Genomic DNA, 25,650 nt, shown 5'->3' on the forward strand with positions numbered 1-25,650 from the left:
GAGGCCGGTCTACCTCATTTTGGATCAGCTGGTAAATGAACGTGACTTCTCCCCCCCCCCCCCCCCTTTTTTTTTCTTCTTTTTGCTTGAGACTGAAAAACAGTAGTTTTGCCACAAGATGGCAGTGTGCTTGACTGATTTATATTACTCCCAACCCTCAAGAGAGCCTATGATGAGGACTTTATGATGAATATTTGATTTATTTTAATAAATTAACATAAAAATTAACAGAGCTTTTCAACTGCATCCCGCGCTGACCTGTCAGAGACCCCCTTTTTGTTTGTTTTGACGTCCTTTTCTTTTAGACCGTCTTACCTTACATAACCAAGCACAGACTAATTACATTTGAAATGCATTGGACTACGGGTGTTTGTCAAGGCAGCTGTTTCTTTTTATAAGCCTCTTAACTCGATCAGTTTCATTACCACGTGTGACATGTTTGAAAACCATAATTATTCCACAGGCAATACATGAAGGATGTTACACAAATGCTGCAGCTGTATTAAGCTAAAAAGTCACTCTAACCCTAGCAAAGGTACATCTATATTTCTAGACTACATTTATGGTAAAATATTATATGGTTGTACACGTATTGGTGATAATAGTGTGAGAAGTGTTTAGGCTATATTTATTTTTCTTTCAGTTTTAGCATCATTTCAGGAACTCTGCCTGGATTATAAGCACTCTAATATCTCCTGATATGTTTTTCTCATCAAACACACCTTTTACGGCCACAGTCTTTCCACTGGTGACACACGGCGATTTGCATTGAGGCTCCAGTGGGCAGGCAGCAGCAGCGCTCTGCGGCTGATTCCTGGTTTATAAAACCTTGATTGGACGGAGTAAGTCACGTTGGCCGCGAAGCTGTGAGTCTGATGCTGCACCATTGTTCTCCGAGCAGCCGGAAGGAGTGCCTGTCTAAGCACCGCTGTACACCTCAGTTGTGCCGATACTTCCAGTATCATTCGGGAATCCGGGGCCGGGTTTAACGGTCTCACACTGGTGGGTGATTTCCGCAGAGGCAAAGCCGTGACATGGTGCTGGGGGCAAAACTGTGAAATCCATTGAGAAAAGGGCGTCATTGACTGACTGGATACTGATGATAGTAACGAAATGAATGGTGAGTATTATCAATCACAGGTAACAGGCCTATATTTGAACACTTGCATATTTGATGAAATTACGGACAGACGGATTATATTTGTTGCTCGCGTCTTTTTACTATTTCCTGAGGTAAATTGACGATTTTACGTTTGCCAGCTGTTTGTCAGTGCACTGGATGGTACATTTGTTTAACTACACTGGGCATCACAGCTCAACAGTCACTCTGCTTAGGACATCTGCTACAACTAAATAGCCATTAAAATTTAGGAGCGATTTAATACTTTTTCTTCAAATTAAACTGGTGTCCATTTTATTGCTCAAACGTTTTGCGCACAAAGAGTTCAGCTCAGTGTTTAGATAAAAAAAAAAAAAAATACTATGAGCTCCTTTTTGTGCGTCACTTTTGAGTGAGCACATGTGGGTAACACAGGCAGACTGGTATATGGCCAACTGTCCTCTCATGTGGACTGCTAGAGGAAGAGAGTCTAGTCCCCTGCAGAGCCTTGTACAGAACAGGCAGGGGAGGCAGCCAGGCTCTTCCCCTCCTTCCTCCCCAGGGATACCCCCACCTCCCCTCTGCCTCCCAACTATAAAAGGAAAGAGTAGCTCACAAAGAGATTTAGATAAAGCTCTGTCAATCATTCATATGTCAGTGCTGATATGGCAAAGTTTCCCTGGCGAAGCCTGTGTACGGCTGGTGTGATAACAACAAGAAAGGAGAAAAAAATAGTAAATATTGTGATGCACTTTACATCAGATGATACAGCAAACTCCATAAAAACATATTTCTTAAGGGCACATTTTGTACAGTCTCTATAGATTTTCTAGCTGTCCTAAAGACAGATTAGATTTGCTGCAGAGGATCAAATACTATGCACATCTCTCGTCTTTATTCCTTACAGAACAGAAGCGGGTCGTTGCAGTCTGATATTCTAGTTAAAGGTAAGAGAAAATCTTGCTTATGCTATTTGAAACATCATATTGCCAGTTTTCACAACACATTAACATACTGGATCTGTGCCTGTGAAATAGACGGTGCTCAAAGCTCGCACAACTGTTGCTATGCTGCCACAAAAGACCCTCTAATAACAAGATATGATGTGATGTTGATGCAGACAACAGTGTTTAGTGAATACAGACAGCTGCGCTATTCTCTTTGGTTTATACTAGAGAGAGATGCCTCTGATATCACTGTGATGAAAAGGGGACATATTCTTTATAGAATATGCTATTTTTCATGTTTCGTCTTTATTTTTTCTCAATAAATCACCAATCAAAAAGAGCAAACAAAGACCTCACCATGCAGCTCTAATGTATTTGTATGTAATGCAAATCTATTCTTATTTGAACTGTCAGATTTTTTGTTTTACACCAGACTTGAACATGGCAGCATCATTATCCAGCACAGCCTTCTTTATTGTTCATCTGCCAGTATTTTTTTAGTCTTAAGTCCAAGTTTGTAGCCGTGTCCAAGCATGCGGCCATGTACTGTACATGCAACCATTTTTCATATTTGCGGTTGAGATCTGAAAGGTGAGGAGGTGGGCTTTGTGTGAGTGTGTGTGTGCATGTGTGCGAGTGTGTGTTTGGGGAATGGGGCCTCTCTTCTTGTGTCTGTGTATTTTTCTTCCTCAATCCATCTGTTTCAGACGATCAGCATCCAGTCCTCAGAGGAACAGAATTTAATTAGTACATGTGGCACAGAGTGAAAGGACACTGAAACATTAAGTAGATGTATTTACTTGTGGAAAGCTGTATCATTAAGCTGGCTTATTTGAATAACTGATTCAGCCATGCTGGTATTACATACTGTAGCACAGATGGCTAAAGCTCGATAACAGTAAATGTAGTCCATTGAAGATTCGCAGGAAAGGTGTGATGGCTTAGCAGCACTTAGAGGAGTCTCTCAGCAGGAGGCTGGTGTGGGTGAGCTGTCTGCACACAAAGTTCACATGCACGTTTAAATCTATTTTGTGTCCTTTGAACAGCAAGAATTTGTGGCTTTAAATTTGACCTTAAGGTTAGGCGAGATGTTCTGAGTTGGGTTAAGGGTCAAACTCTAAGCTGTTGCATTGAGGATTAACAAGTTTGTGGGTTGTTGGTTTTTTAAAAAGTATTTGTTAAACAAAAATCAAAGAATATGCTGAAATTCGAAATGTATTATTTTGCTTTTCAGTCCTCTCATTCCTGTTCATTCTTCATTAACATCGTAATTTTTGGACTATGTGCAGTTCTTTCTCTCTTTTTTTTTCTATTTTCCAAGGTTTCCGAAATATCTGAAAAATATCTGTTTCACCCTCCCATTCCCATCAGGCTAAACACTAAATTTAAATTTAAAATAACACTCTCAAAATAAATACATTACTTTATACATAAACTACATCTTGATGCAGCTCATTTACCATATACGGACACACTAGACAGCCTTTCCTTAGTTGCCACACAAACAGAAGATATAAAAGGTGTGTGTACATTGCAGGAATTAGAAAATGTAACATTTTTTGGTGTCTTTATTGTATGTTATACACAGTTTACCTTCTGGCAACAAAAACCAATTGGCTTACTCAGTAATTCTGCCTCCCAATGTGTTTTTCATTAATTGCACGTGTTAATTGATGCCTCTCTTCTTCACAAACACAGAATTTAAATCATAACATCGACAGCTTGTATAGAAAGAATGGAGTCTGAACTAATATCAACCTTTTAGATTACATAGCAGCTTTGTGTCCCTCAGCAGGGTTTGTGGTTCCAATTTAGAAGCTTTTGAAGTGATTTTTTTGTGTGTGTCTTTGGCTCCTTCCTGGCTGCACTGTGCCGAGTTTTCACGGTTCAGGATTGTGCTCTCTTGAGATGTTGCCATGACACCTATTTGGAATCTTTTGTCTGTCGCCAGCTAATCGAATGTCAAGAAAAAAAAAAAGAAGACGCATCTTTCTGGCTTAATGAGTTTTATTTGTTAGTGAAAAGTAAACCATTGCATAAATGCTTTTATATATCCAGTGTGAACGCAGCTATTTCAACAGAATTAAGTGAATTAAGTAAGCCTGTAATTATGTGCTTTAACTTTACATTTCATTTTATTACTACAGGATATATTTCAGTTTTAATTGAAAATAAATGCTGTTTTTTAATGTAAAATGACAATTGAAAAGAGAAAACAATCATTTCCAAATCATTAAGAGGCTACGTTTACATGAAAATGGTGGAAAAATGTAGCAAATGTAGAAATTAAGAAATGGTGATGTTTAATAAAAAAAGAAAAAAAGAAAGTTTTTTAAAGTTGAGACTTTGGCATGTTTGCGTCTGTGTTGCATCATCTCTCTGAACTGAAGAAACCAATTCCTGTACTTTTAAAAGCAAAATGTTTCCCTATTTTTGCTTGATATAGCTTTTCAGCTGCTCGAAAGCTCAGCAGTCCTTTGGAGCAGTTTTCATTTCATAATATTGTGAATGGCTGACAGGTGACAGGCTGGATTAGCACCTTGACACACAATGTGCTTTGGTATTGTCCCGCATACTAAAATAAGCAAGGCCTTACTTGTATAAGACATTTGGATGGCAGCATATGTGCTTGATATAATTCAGCATTACCTGGTGCTATCACATATGTGTACAGTAAAGTGCCCCTCCTATACGCACTAACGCACCATCACATAGCAGCAGCGACTTCTAAACTATGGGATATTGCCAACCTCTCGTGGGGAGAGCGCCTCCATAATTTTTAAATGAATGACTTATATTTATATTTATTTCTTTGCTTGTTGGAGTGTTTTGAGGATGTAGTTACAAGCTTTGTTTACTGATAGTTACATCAGGTATGTATCTGTGTGATTTGTTGGCTCTTTCTCAACTTGTGAGAAATGTGTTGCTGGCTTCAATTTTAAAATGAGCACCCATCCAAATATTTTCTTCTGCTTATACAATTTAGGATTGCAGTAGAACCGAATCCTGTCACAGCGCAAGAGGCAGGGTACACTCTGGACAGGCTGCCAGTCTGTTGTAAGGCTAACACAGAGACCGACAAGCATGCACACCTATGGTCAATTCAGAATCACCAATTAGCCTAACAAGCATGTGTTTGGAGTGGTGTGATTGGCTGAGGAACTCGCACAGGCACAGGGAGAACATGAAGAAATGCCCTAACTGGCATCTTGATTCAAACCCAGGATCTTCTTTTTCTAGGGCATTAGTGCTAACCACTGCACCACCATACTGCATGAGCATGTATTTTACATATAAAACCCAATATGGTGTCTTTGTGCTATTTTTGCTTATAAAGCTGGTTTAAATCATTTGCATATTATCTGTTCCTATAATTGTGAATGGCAGAATCTAGAATATAAATGTTTTTATGTCAAAAGGTGGGAACTACATGTGACTAGCAATACACATTCACTAGTCACTTTGTTAAGTACACTTTGCTAGTACCAGCTGGACCCTCTTCAGAATTCTTTGTGGCGTTCAGCACAGTGCTGGAAAACTTCCTCAGAGATTTTGGTCCATACTGATATGAGAGCATTGCTATAGAGAGCTGCTATAGATTTATTGGTTGCGTGTCCATGACGCAAATCTATGGTTCCATCACATCCAAAAGATGCTCTGCTGGAGGGACTGTGATAAGATGATTTGAGCTTCATGGTGCTTTATCCTGCTGAAAGCAGCTATCATTAGATGGGTACACTGTGGTTATAAAGGGATGGATGGTCAGCAACAGTACTCAGAGAGGCTGTGGCATTTAAACAATGCTCAGTTGGTACTAAGAGGGCCAAAGTATGCCCAAAAAAATATCCCCCACATTACACCACTACCATCTGAATATTGCAGCAGAACTCTTCAGAGACTCATCAGACCAGGCAACATTTAGTCAAGCTTCTGTTGTCCAATTTTGGTCTGAATTGTAGCTTCAGTTCCCTGTTTTTAGCTGATAAGAATGGCAAACGATGTGTCTTCTGCTGCATGATGCAGTGAGTTGCTGCCATGTGATTGGCTGATTAGATATTTGTGTTTAATAACAGTTGCTGTACATAAGACAGCATCTGTGAATGGATGTCTGTAGTGGAGTTACTCTCAGTAAAGGCTAGGATATATTATTTGAACTATATATTATAAATTAAATGTGTTATATAAGAATTTATAATCCTAACTAACAATACCTTAAAACATAATTTAATTAGGTGTGTATCCTGGATGCTAATTAATACATATTTCTATCAAGAGATATTTTGTGTCATTTTTTTTTTTTTCTTTTACTCAAAGTCACCGCATATAGTAATCGCATTCAAAGCTGGCCTACTTAACCGTTTTTCTCAGATAACAGTGAATGTTTTGCATATAAAAAAATATTCAAGATCTCAACATGATACTGGCTATATATAAATGATAAGGCTTGTCTGCAGAATATGAACTCCACATCCCACAGCTTTCCCAGCCTGCGTGAAAGATAAAAGCAGCCCTGTCTCTATGAAATGCTTCGGCAGCTCTGTGTCTGCCAACAAACCGGCTTTTGCGAACTTTCAGGAGGCATGGGAAAATACAGTCATAAATAAAATATAGAGGCATGAATAATTTAGCTCATCATTGTGATTGACGTGAGGGTGAGGGTACCTGATTGTGCCTCCACTGCGTGAGACTTGAATTACAGCAAATCAAAACATCAGTCTGAATGTGGAGCGTCTTCGTCTTCATACTTGTCTGCTGTGCTGTGTTTTGATCATTAACACTAAACAACAACAACAACAAAAGGAGTTATCGTGAGATGTTTTCTTAAAGATTCAATTTCAGTTCAGTCCTGTAGTTTTGCTTTATTAAAACACTGTTAATACTGCTTGGTGTGAAGCTCCCATGAAGCTATACCTAGAATATTCCCAACAGTAATTTGCAACAATAATAATTACAGTCATTCGTATGACTGCCAATTATTTCCACCTCTTTGTGACTGAACAGTGGTGCATTTAAATGTGCTACATTAGAGCACCCTTTTCTGTCGACCCATGCGTTTAATCAGGATCCATGCTTCCTGTATTCTTGTACAAGGAGGAAGAACGGATCAATGATTCCCAACATCGGGTTGTACTGTAGCTGCAGAGGCTGCAGCAGGCATCACCAGGCTGTAGCTCCTCCGTGTGCTGAGTGCTGAGCAGTGGGCTACACTCCCTCTCCCCTTACCCTGCCTTTCCCCTCTCTTTCTTCTAACTCCACCCCCCCCCCCCCCCCCTTTTTTTTTTTCATGTGTGTGAAGCAGATCTGTCTGCAGCCCGAGGCAAGTGCAAGTTAACAAATGTACAGAGCGCATGCGAAGTCTCATTTGCATAAATCTGTAGATATCGCGACGTTTCCTTAAACGAATTCCCTTGTGTTTAATTGGGGATATTTTTTTTCTCCCCACCTCATGTGCATTCTTGTGTACGTCTTTCAAAGATGATTGAGAATGCGAACGACTCTATTTGACAACGGATCAATTATTTGCAAAATTTGTCCACCTGACCTTTATTGCACCGCAATGGAAAAATTATGAGATGTTTGCTTACTGCTCTGCACCTAACCTGTGTCATGGCAGACCAACTGCAAATATAACAAAGCTCAAGCTTGACTGCAGCGTTTGCACATCATTTTTTTTATATGTTAAACAGCTCCATGATCTAAGAGAGTTCCATTATATAAAAAAGACAACTTATAATGACTTGTTTTCTTTTTCTGTTAACATTTAGTTCTTTTTTTTTTTTTATTCTAACCACCCACTGTATTGATTATGTTTGGTGTGTGATCCCCGTGACTGTGTGGTCTCCAAGTACAGAATGGAAATTAGTATGTTTATTACTGAGGGTGTTTATTTAGGACAAACGACACTTCACCCCACACAAAAATATTCTACTGTATTCTCTAATCTAGAAAACGTTTTAAAAAATAGGAATATGTGAGCATTGCGTTTGTGTCACTCGGTGGCAGGGATCCTCCACTGACATCATCTGTAGCTGTATAATCATCCAGGCCACAGCCTCTCCTCAGTGGAGTCCAGCTGAGACCTGGTCTCTCTCTCTTTCTGCCTCTATCTATTTATTCCTCTCTCTTTCTTTGCCAAGCTTTCTTTCTCTGTTTCAAGGTTGCCGTTTATGGTTGAGTGTGACACCAGTGATAGATGACTTCGAACACAACGTCAGACTGCCTGCATGGCTGAGGATCTTTTGTGGTTTCGGGATTTTTCTGTGCTTTGTGATCCCCCTCAATTGGTTCTGCTGGAATGCTCCCTCAGTCACCCAGACAGAGTTTGCTGCAATGAAAATAAATGTATCTGATAATCAAGAAAGAAAGATGGAAAGGAAAAAAAATGAATAAAACGATCTGCCAAGCCATCTGGGCTGTATAAATGTGGACTTCATCACTGCGGAAATTCTAGTAGGCTGTGATGCTACCAGCCATATTGAATATCATGGGCATTTTATGGATGCAGACGGAATAAGAAAGCAAGATTTCCTAGCGTATATGCGGTCTATACTCACCCAACCTTTCCCCTATTAACCCATTTGGCAACCTTTGTATGTGTATGTGTCATTAAGGCAGCTTTTTGTCAAAATTAGCCTTAGCCTATATAACTTTATTATCTGGCCATTTCACAAGAATCACATTTTTGGCTTCTTGACTATTGTCAATCCAATCTGCACTTGTCTTTTTGGTTTCTGCCAACTCCTATTATAAAAAAAGGCCTGTACTGGCTATTGCACTGATTACACTCTGTAATCATTTTGATTCCAGTAAAACTGTAAGTAAGTAGAACAGCCACGGGACATTTCTGTGTATACCACAAAACATAAAAGCTCAAAAATGCTTAAAAAAGCTTTTCAGTGTATGTGCCCACTGAGCAGTCATAGAAATGAACAGTGTACCATTTTGGATCTTGGTTTCAGTTTTTCTTTATTAATCTTTGGTGTGTGCTCTTTGCATATAGAGGTAATTATCTCCTTCAACTTACATATGCATGTCACTCAGTGGTTAAGTAGTTAAGTTGCAGAAAAGTCAAGTTGTTAGAAAAGACTGTCAAAATGACAATCACAGTCTAACCTTAATCAACCGGTTGTGGTACACTGTATTGTGCTAATACAAATTGTTCCACGAATCAACTAAGAGAGACTTATTCTGCGTTGAAACTATGGGTTCCACTGCAGATGTGGTGGTGATGTAACATCGATCTGCCTTGTCTGCTGCTGCCTGTTGGAGTCATCCATCATTCAGTATTGTTTCTTTATGAACTATTCTCCATTAAGATGTGCTTTTCCAGTGATTCCATCAGTGCCGATGTGCATATTTCGTGGTGCGTTGATCTTTGCATTCTTTGCAGATGTGAGTGGGGTACCTACCTTATCTGGTGTTTTTTCATTTTGTCTTTTCTTAGCAAATACTTTTCTTTCTACGCTTTTTATTTTATTTATTTATTTTATTTTATTTAGAAAGAGGGGCACTACATATTAATGAACATTTTAACAAATGTAAATATGCCAGATTATAGCCTTGGACTAATTTCCATCTGCAGACCCTCTGGCAGGTTGGTGTTAAACGCAAGTTAGTAAAAACATACAGAGACACTATTTACAGGTCATGTGACAAGGACAAAAGCGGTGATCACATTATACTAGAACAAACAATGACAAGAAGAGTGGACACAGAGGACAATATAGATAACAATAACGGAAACACATCAATTATATTGCACAAACCCCAGTATTGCACATGCCCTGACTGTCCTGATATTGCACTGACCCATTACACTAATAGTTGTTTCCCTTTTTGTAATACACTAACTCTTTTTCACGTCCAATATAAAGCATGATTATTAAACATGATCACATGTTTGTGTGTCCCTCAGCCGCCCTTTTAAGTGACTCTTAAAGAGGGGTGACTTGTACTTTCCCTCACTGACAGTGGAAGACTATTCCAGAAGCTCACTCCCTGATATGACAGAGCATTGTGTGAAAAGGTGGTCCGTCTAAATGTCAATTCACAATCACCTCCAACAGTGGCTCGAGTCAGTCGAGACCCGGCAACACTGTTAGACTTTTGTTTAATAAAATCACTTATTGGTGGAGGCGCCAGACCACGTATAGCTTCGTATATTAGACAGGCAATCTTAAATAATTTGAAATTGGTAAAATTTAGAAACTTGTATTTATCTAAAATTTGACAATGGTGATATGAAAAAGTTTTTTTTTTTTTTTTTTTAATCTAATATTTTCAATGCTCTTTTGTAGCATACTTTGATTGGCCCAATAGCAGCAAAGCTCGTATAAGACCAACTTGTAATACAGTATTCAATATGAGCCGGTATCATAGAGTGCAGGAATGTAATCGCTGTGTCTGTTAATGATGTGTGGTTATGTCTAAAGTTCTGTATATTAACATTTATAGTTTTCACCACTTTTTTAACGTGTTTTAAGGATAATTTTGAGTCTAGTAGCACTCCCAAATACTTAAATTCCTCAACATTAATTAGTTCTTGTGCACCCAAGCAAACTTTTTTCTTTTAGGTTTACTAAAAAACACTGACATGGTCTTTTTAACATTAAGGCACAGGCATGTGTCATTCAGCCATTTTTGTAAATCATGTAATGCCAATGAAAGCTGATGGGCTGCATCATCAGCAGTTTTGGCTTGTGTAAAAATTACCGTATCATCAGCATACATAATCGTGTCCACATTTTTGCACACATTGGGCAAGTCATTTATATAAAGTGAAAATAACAGGGGGCCTAGAATTGAACCCTGAGGGACACCTTGCGTACAGGGTGACTTGCTATTCTTTATTCTTTATTCTTTTTGCAACACATAACAGTGGTAGTGCTTGCTTATGCACCCTCACATCAATTGTCAGTATTAGCTTTGGAGGCAAACTGCTAACTACTTGGATATGAAGCTATACTGAAAATTTGAATCTACTCAACATATTGTTTTTATTGTTGTTTGCCTTTGGAAAAGCAAAATGGAAGCACTGAAGTGCTTGTTGTGAATGACAGTAGATAACATTGTGATCTTCCCTGCTGGTACACCTGAGGGAGATACTTGGTCATTGTTGATCTCGACAGGCTGAAGAATCAACCATCTGGTCTTTATGTATTTGAACATACTGTGAAATAGTTCTGTTGGGTGCCAAGAAGGATAATGACTATGATGAAGGTGATGAACAAGGTGGGTGCAATAATTCATCCTTGGTTCACTCTATTTTCCTCAAATAAACGTTGTGATTCATGGCCACCGTTGCCAATGAATTGTTGATATGTTTTCATGAAGACAGACAGTTCAAAGCCAAATGTTTTAGTAAGATTACTGAAGAATTTATGTAATTGTTAGTTTTAAATGTTGGATGTTAACTGAAAACATGCATATCCAGGTCTTGTCTGCAAGGCCCTGGCAACAGTGATTTGCCTACTCCACTATAGCTGCTAAATTTAAAAAGCAGGACTTTAAGATGTCATGATTTACTTTTAATTCACTACAGTAGAAGCTTTTCATGTTGTCTATAATTACAACAGGGCTGCATTAAGGCAGTTCATTTGTTTTAAACCTTTCTTTTATATATATATATATATATATATATATATATATATATATATATATATATATATATATATATATATATATATATATATATATATATATATATATATATATATATATATATATATATATATATATATATATATATATATATATATATATATATTTTTTTTTTTTCAGTTTCTTTTATTCTTCAGTTTCCTACATTTAGATAAATGAAAAAGGCTGTTGGAGTCATAGCAAATATAGGTCACCACCACTGGTGCAATGGTGTAACAAATGCCAACTCTGTGGCTTATTTTATGTAATAGAAGAGCATATACAGTATCCATAATGCTCATGGGTAAATCATTAAAGGAATATAGATAAGGCTGTAAATGGCATATTTCATGAAACGTTCTGTAGAAAGTGATAATAAGAACAGCTAAAACTAACAATTGTATGTGTATGCATTATAACAATAGGACATATTTTTATTGTTGCAGCCAAAATATTACTTGTATTTTGTTATGACATGTTATGTTCTGACAAAACAAAAACAAAATTTGGAAATGGGATAGGTTGGTTAGTTTCTTTGTTCCCATTTTCAGAAAGAAGCTGGTAAAGTAGAAAATATAGCTAAACATGCTGCAAAGATAAGACATCCATGGCATCCAGGTTGAAGAAGTCCTGATTTTTATAAGTTGCTGTGTCAGTGTTTTCAGGTTACTTATTCTAGCAATGATAGAAGAGTAATGAGGTGGCTAGTGGTCCCATCATAGCAAGGAATTTCAGGGTTTGAATAGACTGGGTGGCTGAGGCTTTCTGTGTAGAGTGCGCATGGGTTCTCTCCGGGAACTCCTGCTTCCTCCCACAGTCCAGAGACATGACTTTTAGGCTAATTGGTGATTCTGAAGTGGCCGTAGGCATGAATGATTCTCTGTCTTTCTGTGTTAGCCCTGTGATAGAATGGCAACCTGTAAAGAATGTACTGCGCCGCTCGTCCAGTGACAGCTGGGACAGACTCCAGACCCCCCACAACCGTAAATTGAATAAGCAGAAGAAAATGGATCAATTGATGGAGTAAACCACTGTAATGAAATATGTCAAAGGTTTTGTAAAGCTTTTGTTTAAGAGAGGAATCTTGCTTTATTATTAATAAATAGATATTACACCCACTGGTAGAAGTAGTATACTCTGGTATTGTAAAAGAACTTTAATTTAAAAAAATATATATATATATACATAAATACCGAAGGTGTAAATGTGATTTATTTAAAATTCATGTTGGATTTGAATAAGATAAAACCTGATGTAGGTATATCACCACTTGCCTCTTTTACAGAAATATATTAATATCGATGTTTTTTAAGTTACAATGGAAAAGATGGTACATTTAGTAGCTTTGCTTTCAAGACTTGCTTTGCAACACAGAATTCGATGCCAGCAGGCATAAATCAGTGTTTCTCATGTGCCCACCTATCAATATAACAATATATGCCAAGTCATTGACATTTATTTTCTCAGAGTCGTTAGCAGAGCAATCATTTTTATATTTAACAAAGTATGAGGATAAGTAGTTCAGGCTTTCCATTAGTATGCTCATTTATATCAAAGAAGAGCATATACGGTTAGATGCAGTTTTCCAGTTCAGTACAGTAACCATGCAATGGATGCGATCCATGTTTTAAAAAATGAGAAACTTATCTCAATCAAGGAAAATGAAGGCAGCAAAATATAAAATGACAGATTTAAAAATGAATGAACGTTCTTATTGTTGTCCTGCAGTTAAGAATTAGAAATATTGCTCTTTCACCAGACTGTGGTCTTACTGGGTTTATTAGATTGAACAGGTCACCCTGTTGTTGTGTCTGTGTGTTACTTGTACCTTTTTACTGGTGCAGTTGTTAAAATGCTTGCTTGTTCTTTGGTCCTTCTAATTCAACCATAATGGCGAACTGTAATCTCTGAGTGCATTGTTGAAGTCTGCACTGTTGGTACTCTTCCTCTGGCTTCCTTTCTGCAGTAAGTAACCACTTACTGCAGAAGTGGTTACTTCTGCATATATATATATATATATATAAATAAATAAAAAGAGCCAATTCAATGACCACTTCCATTCTAGAAAAAGATTTTGACCGTCAATATCAATCCTCAGTGTAATCACTCTAATACTACTACTAATGCAGCTACTGCTGTTTTCCATAGTGTAGCATGTTATATGGTAAGGGGAAAATCATCAATCAGGTCTTAAAACATCACCAAAACATTATACAATAACAAAACGTGTTCCTTTTTAAGTAGTATGTGAGCTTAAAGTCATAAAATACCAATTGTGGTCTTTGAATGTGCATGAAAATAATGTGGCAGAGTATGGAAGAAAGAGGTGAGGAGACAACAGAGATCTGTAGAGTAGGAGGAGCACAGTGCTGTCAAGCTGAGGTTCAGCGAGGACACAGATGACGATACAAAAAATTGCAGGAGCAGATTAGTTCTGTTTCCTTGAATTCACATCAAAGAAACAGCAGAAACTCACTGACGTGATATTATCAACTAATAAGTTTAATTGAAACCGTATAAACTAACTCAGTATTTAAATAATATCCACTTCATAGCTTAAAAAAGCTGAGGAGTATGAGGATTTCTTTAAGGGAGGGAAAAAAGCCTCTTGTCTTAAAACTATCCTGTAAGAGGAAGTGCAGGACTTTTATGTTGACATACGATCCTTTTGAGTGCGAGAATGATGTTTTGGCTCCTCGACTGCACTAGCCGAGGCCTCACTGACTCTTCAGCAGAACTTCCTGGCATAGGAAGTGTTAGGAGCACGCTCTCTACAGCACTGACAAATCTTGTTTCCTGTGGATCTCACTTTTCAGCCTCTTTCAGGTACACAGCATCTTTATAGCTCCAAGCTACTTGCAGACAGATAACGATCTATTTTTGCTACCTTTATCCAGGATAGTCTTTACAAATCAGCACATTTTGATTGTGTAGCTTAATGCTTTCTTTTCCCATCTTTCTCTGCTGTGTTGCTCTTGGCATTGAACACTTCCTCTTTTCCTTTTTGTTGCCTCACTCTGTTTCTTTTTCATCTCTCCCTCCCTCCACCTCTTCCTCGTTATCCTTCTCCCCCTCACCCTTCCCTTCTCGATATGCTCTCTGCATTCCCCCCCCCCCCCCCCCCCCCCTATCCCATTTTCCCACTGGCCAGCATCTTTCACATAGCCCCCCCCCACCCCCTTATAAATTTCTCCCATATTTTTTCATTCTCCTTTTTACTCTTTTTACCCCTCATACTTCTCCCACCTCACTCCCTGCTCCCTGCCCCCTCCTCTCTCCAGCTCATGTTGGTAAAAATATCTGCAGACAGCAGGAGCAGAGGCACGCCTGACTCTCTCCCCCTCCCTCCCTCCCCCCTCCTCTCTCTCTCTCTCAGACATCCCACCCATGTGATCTCACAGACTGCCTCTGCTCTGCTCCACTCTTCTCCAGTCAGGCTCCTGCCTTTCAGCCGGCTGCAGCTAATGAGCCTTTGTGTGGCCAAAAAAGACAGCAAGAGACAGAGAAAGAGAAGAAGAGAGAGAGAGAGAGAGGCAGTTAAAATGAGATAGACTGTCATCTTGCAACAATAAAGCATACGGTACCGACAGTGCAGTCAGAACAGGAAAATTACCAGTCTGTCTCACACTCCTGCACCCTTTTTTTGTCATGCCCGTGGAGCTCAGGGGTCGTTGCAAGTCAGTGGACTGAAACAAAATGGGACTCTCTTCATTCATCATGTTTCACTTTTTTTGAATAGCCACATTTGTGACTGTGCTGCTGTACTGCTGTGAGAAGAGGTGAACGGAGTCACACTCGGCCAGTGGATACAGGTCAGTTGTTCCTGTGAGGGGGCAGGCCATGCACAGAAGTGAAATGTGGCCACTGTAGGATTGATGTGTCATGACTTGCTCCAGATGCCACAGGCTTATTGGCATCACTTGGGATGAGTGTTTTGAGCTTTGCGTTGTCAAATCGGCTTATTGTTATTGTGGGAACCTTGTGAATGATGATGGGTAAATAATTGTATTCATAATGCAAGTGTGCTACAGTGCTGTGCGCGCAGCTGATTAAGGATAAGAGTTGGGCTCCACAGTTGATGTGTGTGCCGACAGAGGCAAACACAGGGAGGGGCTTTCCAAGCTGGCTTTTTTGCTGCATTATTTTCTCTGGGATTTTCTCTCTTGTACCATAGTGTGTGCTGCCCAGCCATGATTAGTGGTAAGGCAACAGTGAAGACAAAGAAAGAGCTGTTGGAGAGCAGCAACCATCTCTGTTTTTTATTTAGCCACGATGAGAGAGGTTCACCCCATGTTACCCACAGCTCTGTGGTTTATGATGTCATTTGTATGCAGTGTTAAGATTTTAACTTTTCATGCTATCACAGCTGAATACAGATGAACTATTATACACTCGTCTGAAGGAGAAACTGTGTATAAATGCATCAGCAGAATTTGCTTAAATATTAACTTCATTCTCTAACGTCAGAGTTTTATTGTACACAGTATGTTAGACTGGAAACATTGCCATATGGGAAAGCACTAGTTGTGAGAGTACATTAGAATCTCCATGGAAACCACTTTTGGTATCAAAGCCTAGTGCAGCCTTATCTATGGGCTAAGCATACGAATAGGTTTCCAACAATAGTGTCTAATTAGGACCCTCAGTAGAAAATGGACTAAAATTGCACAGGTCATTTCTGGTGGAAATTTCCATTCCTGTTGGCTGACAAATTAAGTGGATTGTGAAATAAACCAGTTTCTTTGCTGTTTTTGATTTGAGACCAGCAGATTCTGTTAATGAAAATGTAAAATATCACAGGGCAGGCTCGTGTAATCTAGTCTGTCTTCAGTTAATCTTATTCTTGTAATAAAAGTGAGTATTTTGATCTTGAGTTTCCTGTCAGCCATTCATTCACTTTTCTTTTTTCTTTTTTTTTTTTTTTAAATCTACAAGCTCAGGATACAGGCTCCCATTTCTATTTAAAATAAATAAATATATATTTCTCTTTGGTGAGAAATCTTTTCAGTGAGGTTACCCTGACTGACTCCTCTCCTCTTCACATTCTCCCAGATGGAGGACGCCTCACATTCCTTAGTTGTAGGTAGAGCTGTTGACTCTGGAGGTTCTCCAAATGCTGGTGTTGCCATGTCACTGCACTGAACAAGCACATCCTCCCGGGAACAATGACCCTCTTGCTGGCAGTGCTAGTCCTCTCTGGGTTGCACCTCTTTCACAGGCAGCATGTCTCTCAGGCAGCATTTGCATCTGTAATGATTTGATAGCAGAGCCCAGATGAAACACTGAGGCTGTCTGTGAATGGAACTCCCCCACAAGCTGCTCTGGCAGATAGACGGAGTGGGACTGGGTGAAGATGCACACTGTCTTTACTGATTCCAGGTTCTCAGAGAGAAAGGCAGCAAGGGAAAAGCTGCCAGTCATAGCAATCCTTGCTGTGCTACTGCAGCACTATTTCACTGGCCTTATTTTGAAATGTGACAAGACGTTCCAACTACTGCTGTTAAAGCAGGGAAAACAAGTAATTTACTATGTTAAAATGTCGTTCCTAATCAATGTCATGTAAATACTGATTACCACTAAACAAGTCCTACAATGTTGCAGGTCATTAATTACACACTAAAGAATAATGGCAGGATATTTATCAAAAAAAAAGAAGGAAAAAGGAGAAACTGATAGTTATTGCAGTGTCGTAGAGCCAGTTTCTGTAATCATAATTAGTTTTATTTTATTTGACTGATGAGCTTGTTCTTGTTTATTTGTCTAATTGCATCATCACTCAGGGGAGTTAATGGACCCTCTCAGTTGACATTGAAGTGGTCTGCAACACTACAACACAGCATGACATGCTAACCACAAACAGCCAGCTGAACCTACACGCAGATAACAAACTGTGCACAACATTGCTGTCCAATATTACTGTAGAGCTCATGTTTAAAATATGTTTACATAGCAGCGCTGTGGCGGCTTTCTCTGGAAGATTTGTTGCAGTGATCATGTCTATTATTCCATTGTTGCTAATATCTTTGCGGTGCTTTATGATGCATGATTACAGAGTGCATTTTTCAACATTGTTTCAGCAGTTACAGCTTTTCACAGTATAGATTTTCACTCCAATTCGCGATGGCTCTAACTGCATTCACCTGAGGCCTTTTCTTTATCCTCTGTAGGAAGCCTTCTTTTTTTTCCAAATAAGGGCAGAGCATTTTGAAGAGAGGAACAATTTATGCAGGAAATTGGAACATGCAAAATTGAAGTTGTTTTTTTTTTTTTTTTTTAATTGTTTTCAGGGGGTTTTTGGAGATAGTGACTGGATGTCCCAGGGTCTAGATTTTGATGGTGGACAATCAGATGAGGTGGAAAAGGAGAGGAAGAGTGATGCACGATTGACGTCTTGAAAGGGAGTGTGACAGATTACAATGACTTTATAGACCAAGGACTAAGTTTTGTTTGAAGAAGGTAGCTTACTGGACCAGAGTACCGATGTTGACATTTTTGAATGAGGTGAATCTGAACGTGTGGGAAAACAGAAGTGATGGAGGAAAACAAGAGCGGCACGATTAGCCCATAGTACAGAGGGGACTGGAAACTAGACATGAAATTGTTCTCATACTTGTACATGAAAATGAACATCTTTGGGTTTGCACTTGTATTAAAATTCCACATCCCATGTAAGTGAAAATTTTAGTGTATTCTTTTAAGAGAAAGACATCATTTTCGACCAGTGCATATATTTTTAATCACTTCTGTGTTTTATAGCAGCAATTAAATTGCAGACACCTTAGATTTTGCATATTGTACATAACTTCAACCTGCGAAGTAAAAACGCTAGACAAGCTGGTCCATTTTCTCTTTTTTTTGAACCTCTCAATCAAAGAGAGTGGAATGAACTTCCTGTAAGGAAGACATAGTATATAATTCGCAGCTTTCGTCTTTCTTTTTCTGCCCCTTTGTGCCAAGTGATCAATTGCCAGGAGAGTGCCTGGGAGCTGAGACAGTGGCAGTGGAGATTTTGTGCATGTTTGAGTAAAAGTGATGGTGGGAGAGTCTGGCTGGTTGCTAATTGAGCGAGTTGAAGATTATGAGGGCTCCGAACTGGATGTTAAATAATGTGTGGCCCCTCTGCTGTCTGTCGGTTTCAGGTGCAGATGCGGCGGGCCATGAGCGGAATACTGAAGAGGAAATTTGAGGAGGTGGAAGCCTCCTCCTCCCCGTGCTCTTCCGTGCGGGAGTCTGATGATGAGGTCTCCTACAGTGAGAGTGGGGATAGCAGCGACAGTGTCAACCCCTCTGCTTCAGGCCCTTTCACCTGTGAGTGCCTGCATCTTTTAAATTTGTGCATTATATTCAGTGACAGTAAGATTGATGTTTTCATTTTGCCTCGTGATAGACAAAGCTAAAGGACTGAAAGGGATTTTTACGCAAAATCTGAGCCAGCCTTATTTTGCAGCCTACAGTTATTGCAGGATGCTGCTCAAAGAAGACAAATGTGCATGTCTGTCGATAGCGGAATGTAATATGAATTTACAGTCATGGCTGTGCATTAGAGAGGAGAGGAGGCAAAGAGTCTGGTGCTGTAATAAAAGGGAAGCATGCACAAGCAGCCTCCCTCATTAGTAACATCATCAGTGTACTGGCCCAGCCAGAGGAAATAGCTGATTTTGTATCAAGCTGCACGAGTGCAACATTACTGGTGCTGCACATGTAAATGCAATATCTATCTAACGTATCTAAAAACAAGATTATTGTTTTAAATAATGATTGCTTATTGCAATCTAGTTTTGTTTGTTTGTTTTTAATGAGAGCAGCCCCGTTGAGAACAGACTCATGCATAGTGGGTTATGCATTATTAATTGTTTGAAATCAGCTGACTGATCAGTTAATTGTTTAGTCTTTAAAATAGATAAAACAATTTCTAGATCCCAGTGTAACTCTTTATTAGTCTTTTCTTAAAATATAAAATCAGCAAAAACAAAACATATTCAGTTCAAAATATATGTAAATAGCAAACCCCCCAGCACATTTCTAGACAGAAAGATGAAATCATCAAATGCACTTTAAAATATTTACCTCTTTATGATGAATCCATTGAAACATTTGCAGATTATTTTTCTGTAAGTCAAGTAATGAGTTTCCTCAGCTGTAGTTTAGAGTCCAATATTAATAGGATAGGGGTGAGATACAAGTAGACAAGTGAAATGAAGAAGCCACTAAAGAAATGCAAATATAATTTTGAGCTGAGATTTTATAGGTGACTCAGAGGAGCCCCCTTGTTAAAAGATCTCACAGTATGTCTGGGCTCAAAAACGACTTTGAATAAAAGAAATCAGTCTCAGAGAAACCTATCACAAAAGACACGTCTCCTCTCCAGGTTTCAAAGGATACTGAAGTCACTTCTAATAAAGAACACGGTGCACATGTGAATCTTACGGTTAAAGACATGCGATGGAATGTGAATGAAATAGATTAAACAATACTAGGTCATTAATACTTCGGGGGATATTGAAAACATTCAGATGCTGGCTGAAAAATCTCAGTAATTTGATTCTTAAAAAAGAAAAGAGCCACATTTGGGCAGCATGTTTGGGCAGCATGTTTGTGTTCCTGTGTTTCTGCACAGTTTGCTTACTTGGTTAATTTGGTGTTACTATTATTGTTGGGTCTTCCAATATACAGCGTTTTGATGTGTGTGTTGTTGGGATTATGGTGCTATATAAATAAATAAAAGGTAAGCCAGGTAGAAAGAAAACAATGTGAAATAAGAGTTTTTGATGATGCCTTTTTGCGTGTATGAATGACATACATAGGGACGGGGGCCGTTTCCTCAGTAAGGGAGTTTAGAGACAGAAGTTTTGTACTGCATCTCTTGAGGTTCTTCTTGGCCTCTGTGTCAACCGCAGCCGCCGGTAACCGGGGCCTCGAAGGTCAGCTAATAGCAACAAGAGAGCTGCGCACTGGGAGACAGCGCTCTTGTGAAGTAACATGCATGTAGTGATTGAGTAGCTTGGCAGACAGATGAAACACTTAAGTCCTGAGTGGCTTTGCTTTACATCCTTTGCTGTGGTGTTGGGCAGAGAAGAAGAAAAACATCTGTAGTCTGTTTCTTTTAGAGTGTCTACGAAACAGTCAGATCAGAGTCTGGGGCATTTAAAAGAAGACCTGTTAGGACAAATTTCATATATGAAATATATTCATCATATGAAATCTGATTACATAGCTCTTAACATCTTTTAATTGTTTATCTATTGTTTTTATAGGTAATGCTACTTTTCGCTTCTTCTGCTCTTCTCAGCAGTCTTGCTCTCTTAGCTCTACACGTGTAATGAAATGCATTGTCTGCTTTTGCATGGGGTGGAGAGCTGTTGGAACCAGATGGTTTCTATTTGTCCTGTCTGTCTGATAGGGGGGTGAATACTGGGAACACTGCTCCTGTGAACCAGCTCTCTCCATCTCTGGGCCAGGCAGGGGATTATTTATGCTCCAGTGTTGCCCTCTTCTCTGCACCTCCCCCTTGTAGAGCACTCCTTAAAAAGACACACTAAAGACTTGCATGCCAACTGGAAGCATAGAGACATGATGAAAATCTGTGCTAATTCACGACATTATATGTCTATATCATCTATAGCTATATCTCTCTATATAATAGATAGATGTAGACATATAAAAGAGAGAGGCTATTTTACATGGATGTAAAATAGTTCTACTCTAGCAGAAAAAATGGTAAAAATATATTTGAAAAAATCAGCAGTTATAAGCTCTTGAAGTAGAGCTGTAATCCTTTCCACGTGGCGTAAGTTAATTATCAAAACCATTTTACAACAAAAACAAGAATTGCATGCATACACTGTACTGTGTTCAGACTTCCTGTTTTCCTTTTCAGCTAACTCAATATTAAAGAGGGAGAAGCGCTTGCGGACGAGAAGGGTGCATTTTGAGAATGTGACAGTGTACTACTTCAGCCGACGGCAGGGCTTCACCAGCGTGCCCAGCCAGGGAGGCAGCACACTGGGCATGTCCAGCAGGCACAGCTGGATCAGGCAGTACTCCGTGGGTGAATTTGCCCTAGAGCAGAAGAGGATCCACAGAGACATGCTCAGAGACCACTTGAAGGAGGAGAAACTCAACTCAATCAAACTTAAGGTGAAAGCATTTTTATTCGTTTCTGAACAAAATCCTACCTGTAAATCTTTTTTTTTTACTGTGGATTTCATGACCTACATTCAGCAGATGTCATTGTTTGTGATGAATTTTTCCTGAATGATTTATCGTTTCAAATAAACCAGATTGTTGATGCTGATGTTTAGCTTATTATTTGTGCTTGAATATTTTTCCCTTTTTGTTTTTAAAGCTGACTAAGAATGGCACAGTGGAGTCTGAAGAGGCCAACACACTCACAGCAGAGGACATATCTGATGATGACATTGATCTGGACAACACAGAAGTAGACGAGTACTTCTTCCTGCAGCCTCTTACCACTAAAAAGCGTCGGGCACTGCTGCGCTCCTCTGGGGTAAAGAAGATTGATGTGGAAGAAAAACATGAACTTCGGGCTATTCGCATGTCCAGAGAGGACTGTGGCTGTGATTGCAGGGTTTTCTGTGACCCTGAGACCTGCGCCTGCAGCATTGCAGGGATCAAATGCCAGGTAAATCCTATGACACACATGCTATAGCCTCATGTTCTATTTTCTGACTTGTAAACAGAAAAAAAACATGCGGCCCATTTAAAGAGAATGTGCTTACATGAATAATTTATAGACTACATGAAAGAACTTGCTTACGTGTTATTTTAAAACAAAATCTGTACATTTTTTTTGCTTTTCTGCTTTCAGGTGGATCGTATGTCATTTCCATGTGGCTGCACAAAAGAAGGTTGCAGCAATTCAACTGGAAGAGTGGAGTTCAATCCCATTCGCGTCCGAACGCATTTCTTGCACACTATAATGAAACTCGAACTGGAGAAGAGTCGTGAGCAGCAGCAGCCGTCCCCAACCAACGGGTACCACGGCGAAGCAAGCGACCTGGGAAGTGGAAACCCTTTTGCTCAATCACAGCACAGGCTGGAGTACTCTCTGTCAGATGCAGTTCCACAGGCGGCCAGCATGCACCTTCAAGCTGCAGACGACATGGAGGAGACACTAGATGATGAAGACGAGGAAGAAGATGAAGAGGACGAGGAGGAGGAGGAAGAGGAAAACGACGAAGATGAGGACGATGAGGAGGACAGTAGCAGCGTTTGCAGCGGGCTGTCTGATTCCAGCACACAAAGCTTGGCTAACAGCGACTCTGAGGACGAGGAGGGGGACGACGATGATGAAGAGAAGTCTGAGAATTTTGAAGACGACATGACGACACCGTCGGTTTCTCATACCGAAGTTGTGCCCTTATCCTCTGTGCTGTGTTACAGTGATGGCTCTGTGGGACATGACAACCACATTAATGGGAACACTTATTTAATGAACTCCTCTCCGGCTGAGTACTATCAGCTGGGGGGCACGAGCGCCATCTCCAACGGCCAAACCAGCCAGCCTAGTGAACCTTATGGGGAAAACTTGGCATTCCAAGATCCAGTTAGTACGACCAACGGGAACGTGGCCCAGAGACCTTTCAGCGTCACTGCTGAGCAGTACACAGACTACTCTAATCATGCTGAAGAACAATACGCAGTCAATCACCATTTTACTCTGAGCGGTGGTGCCCCTACCACCCCGCTGACCTGTTATACACCTGACCCGAAGAATAAAGTTTTGTCCAAAGCGGCGTTTGAGGACCAGGCAGAAAACGAGAACCAGGCTCCATTTCAAAACTACCTGAACAATAACAATCAGAGTTCCTACAGCAGTCACAACTCATGTATGACAACTGAGCAGCCACCACAAGAGTCAAGTCTCAACGGACATTCTGACCTGACCTTACTAGCAAACAACACTAAGAACCTGCCTTTACCAGACCACTGCCCTGAGGTCACAGCCATTTAGTGTGCCTCGCCTTTTTAAGTATTCTTTAAGTAGTATTGCGTCTTCAAGAGGAACATGATCATGGCCTTTTTGGATTATCTGACCTTAAATTTCAAAGCAATTCACTGCGCCGTAATGCATTTTCAGCTGTAACTATAAAGCCACAAGTTCATTATGTAAAAGGCTTTGAGGTGCTTTTCGCTGTCTCCAGTACATCGTGTGCTTAACTGCAAAATCGAACGTATCAAAAAAAACATCAAAGCATAATTTATGTCACGCTGTGCAATGTATCCTGTAATTTCAGATGTAAAGTTCTAGTTTTAAGCAGATATTGTACTGTAGATGGAACTTTTCTATGTCTGCTATATGTGTCAAATGTGCAAAAAAAAAGGCTTATTGTCAATTTATTTATTGTTTTTGAAGTATGTGTATACTTATTGTAAATGTTTTGATAACAATACGCATGCCGTTTTCGGAATCTCAGTGATGTTTGGGAAAAAATGCCATTGTTTTATATTTAAAAAAAAAAAGTGTTGTATACATAATGTACATTTTTCTTCTTGTTTTCGTCACAATTATATGCTTTTCTATGGTTTTGGAAAGCATGAAAAAGCCTGAAAACTTATTTGTATGTTTGGAATATGATATCAATGGAAATGTCAAAATCAATTCACAGCCTTGTTGGGGTCCAGTGGCATGCAGTTGGTTTGAAATGACTTCAGTTTTCTCCCCGCTGTTTACTCTTAGAATAACACAATTAGCATGTGTCACTATAAAAGAAGATTTTTAATGTGAAGACTTTTTTTTTTTTTAAATACAGGGATATTAATGAAGTCACACTTTGACATATGTCCAAAAACTATGAAATATTTATCAGTAAAATAGAATTAATTTGAACAGTAACTGGTCTAGTGGACAAAATATGTCCTCTAGAAATGTGCCAGTAATGCTGATGGGATTTCAACATTATACTGTCTAACAACTTAGATGTTTATTTACGTAAATCCCATAAAGATTTTAATTTTTGTTTTGTATGACTAATGGTTTAAACAGATTTTCTCTTCTACAGAAAATCCTTAGTAAAATCAGCCGATGGGGCATTTCATCACTTTAACAGTGCTTTATATTTGTATTTTAAGCATTGTTTGTTTGGTTAACAATATACAGTTATTAAAACTATAAGGGGTAAACATGTTCAAGGTTGACAATCAAAACTTATTTTCAAATAGTACACAGTAGGGCTCCTGGGGTCCTGTAAGCCATCAAAAATGACAACCAGATACGGAAAGAATATTTACCAGAAATGTATAAATAACCTTTAAAATCACAGACAAGATGGAAATTGAAGTGACTGCTCAACAAGTGGAGGACTGCAATACTTCAGTAAACAGCGCTGCTGTAATGCTGGTGTTACCTTGAGCTCCCTGCTCCTGCATGAATACTGATATTTGTCCCACTTCCAAGCTGCAAATATCCGCAACATCACTATAATCAGAAGACTTGGCGCAAGAGTTTGGCTGGTTTTGTGCGACACTCGAGTAGCTGGGACCTGTCACGCCACGTGCCACGAAGGAAGTATACGGACTGCTTTCAGGCAATCGGTGGCATCGGCAAAGCCAATAGTTCTGATTAACTGTGCCAAAGCATACAGTGTGAGAAGGCTAATATGATGACATCCATGTGGGAATCCTGTGTTTGGTTTTATGTTCCAGTATTTATTACGAATGATATAATGAAATGTGTATTTATTGTGGTTTATTAAAAGTCTGTATTGAGTAAATTGCTTCTCTATCTTAAAAAAAAAGTCTTCTGTTTCATACTGGTTGTGAGTTGTAAAACATCATGTGCCTGATTTATTTAATTCGATTTCGTATTCTGTGAAATGCATATGTTTTGCACAAAATGGTAATTTTTTCGTTCTCATTGTGTTTGGTTTCAAACTGTAGATAGACAACTTCACTTGACATGATCTTGAAATAAATATTAAAATTTCTTTTGTATCTAAATCACTT

General features: G+C 39.2%; 1 protein-coding gene across 3 annotated transcripts; it reads left to right on the forward strand.

The window, feature by feature from the left end:
* The first annotated feature begins 828 nt into the window (after positions 1-828).
* On the forward strand, positions 829-25,644 carry csrnp3 (cysteine-serine-rich nuclear protein 3). Of its 3 annotated transcripts, XM_085434057.1 has the most exons (6): positions 829-1,120; positions 2,007-2,046; positions 18,825-18,993; positions 21,563-21,822; positions 22,031-22,327; positions 22,514-25,644. In XM_085434057.1, exons 3-6 carry the CDS (start codon positions 18,831-18,833, stop codon positions 23,657-23,659), a joined length of 1,866 nt encoding a protein of 621 aa, XP_085290183.1. In that variant the 5' UTR covers positions 829-1,120; positions 2,007-2,046; positions 18,825-18,830; the 3' UTR covers positions 23,660-25,644. The 3 variants fall into 3 exon arrangements, with proteins under 3 accessions (XP_085290183.1, XP_085290182.1, XP_085290184.1); XM_085434056.1 differs by lacking the exon at positions 2,007-2,046; XM_085434058.1 differs by lacking the exons at positions 829-1,120; positions 2,007-2,046 and adding an exon at positions 15,133-15,497.
* Positions 25,645-25,650: the final 6 nt, after the last annotated feature.

Source organism: Copadichromis virginalis, linkage group LG16, assembly GCF_057382275.1.
Source record: "Copadichromis virginalis isolate Kocher_CV1m ecotype Utaka linkage group LG16, C_Virginalis_male_GT1.1, whole genome shotgun sequence".
Taxonomy (NCBI): domain Eukaryota; kingdom Metazoa; phylum Chordata; class Actinopteri; order Cichliformes; family Cichlidae; genus Copadichromis; species Copadichromis virginalis.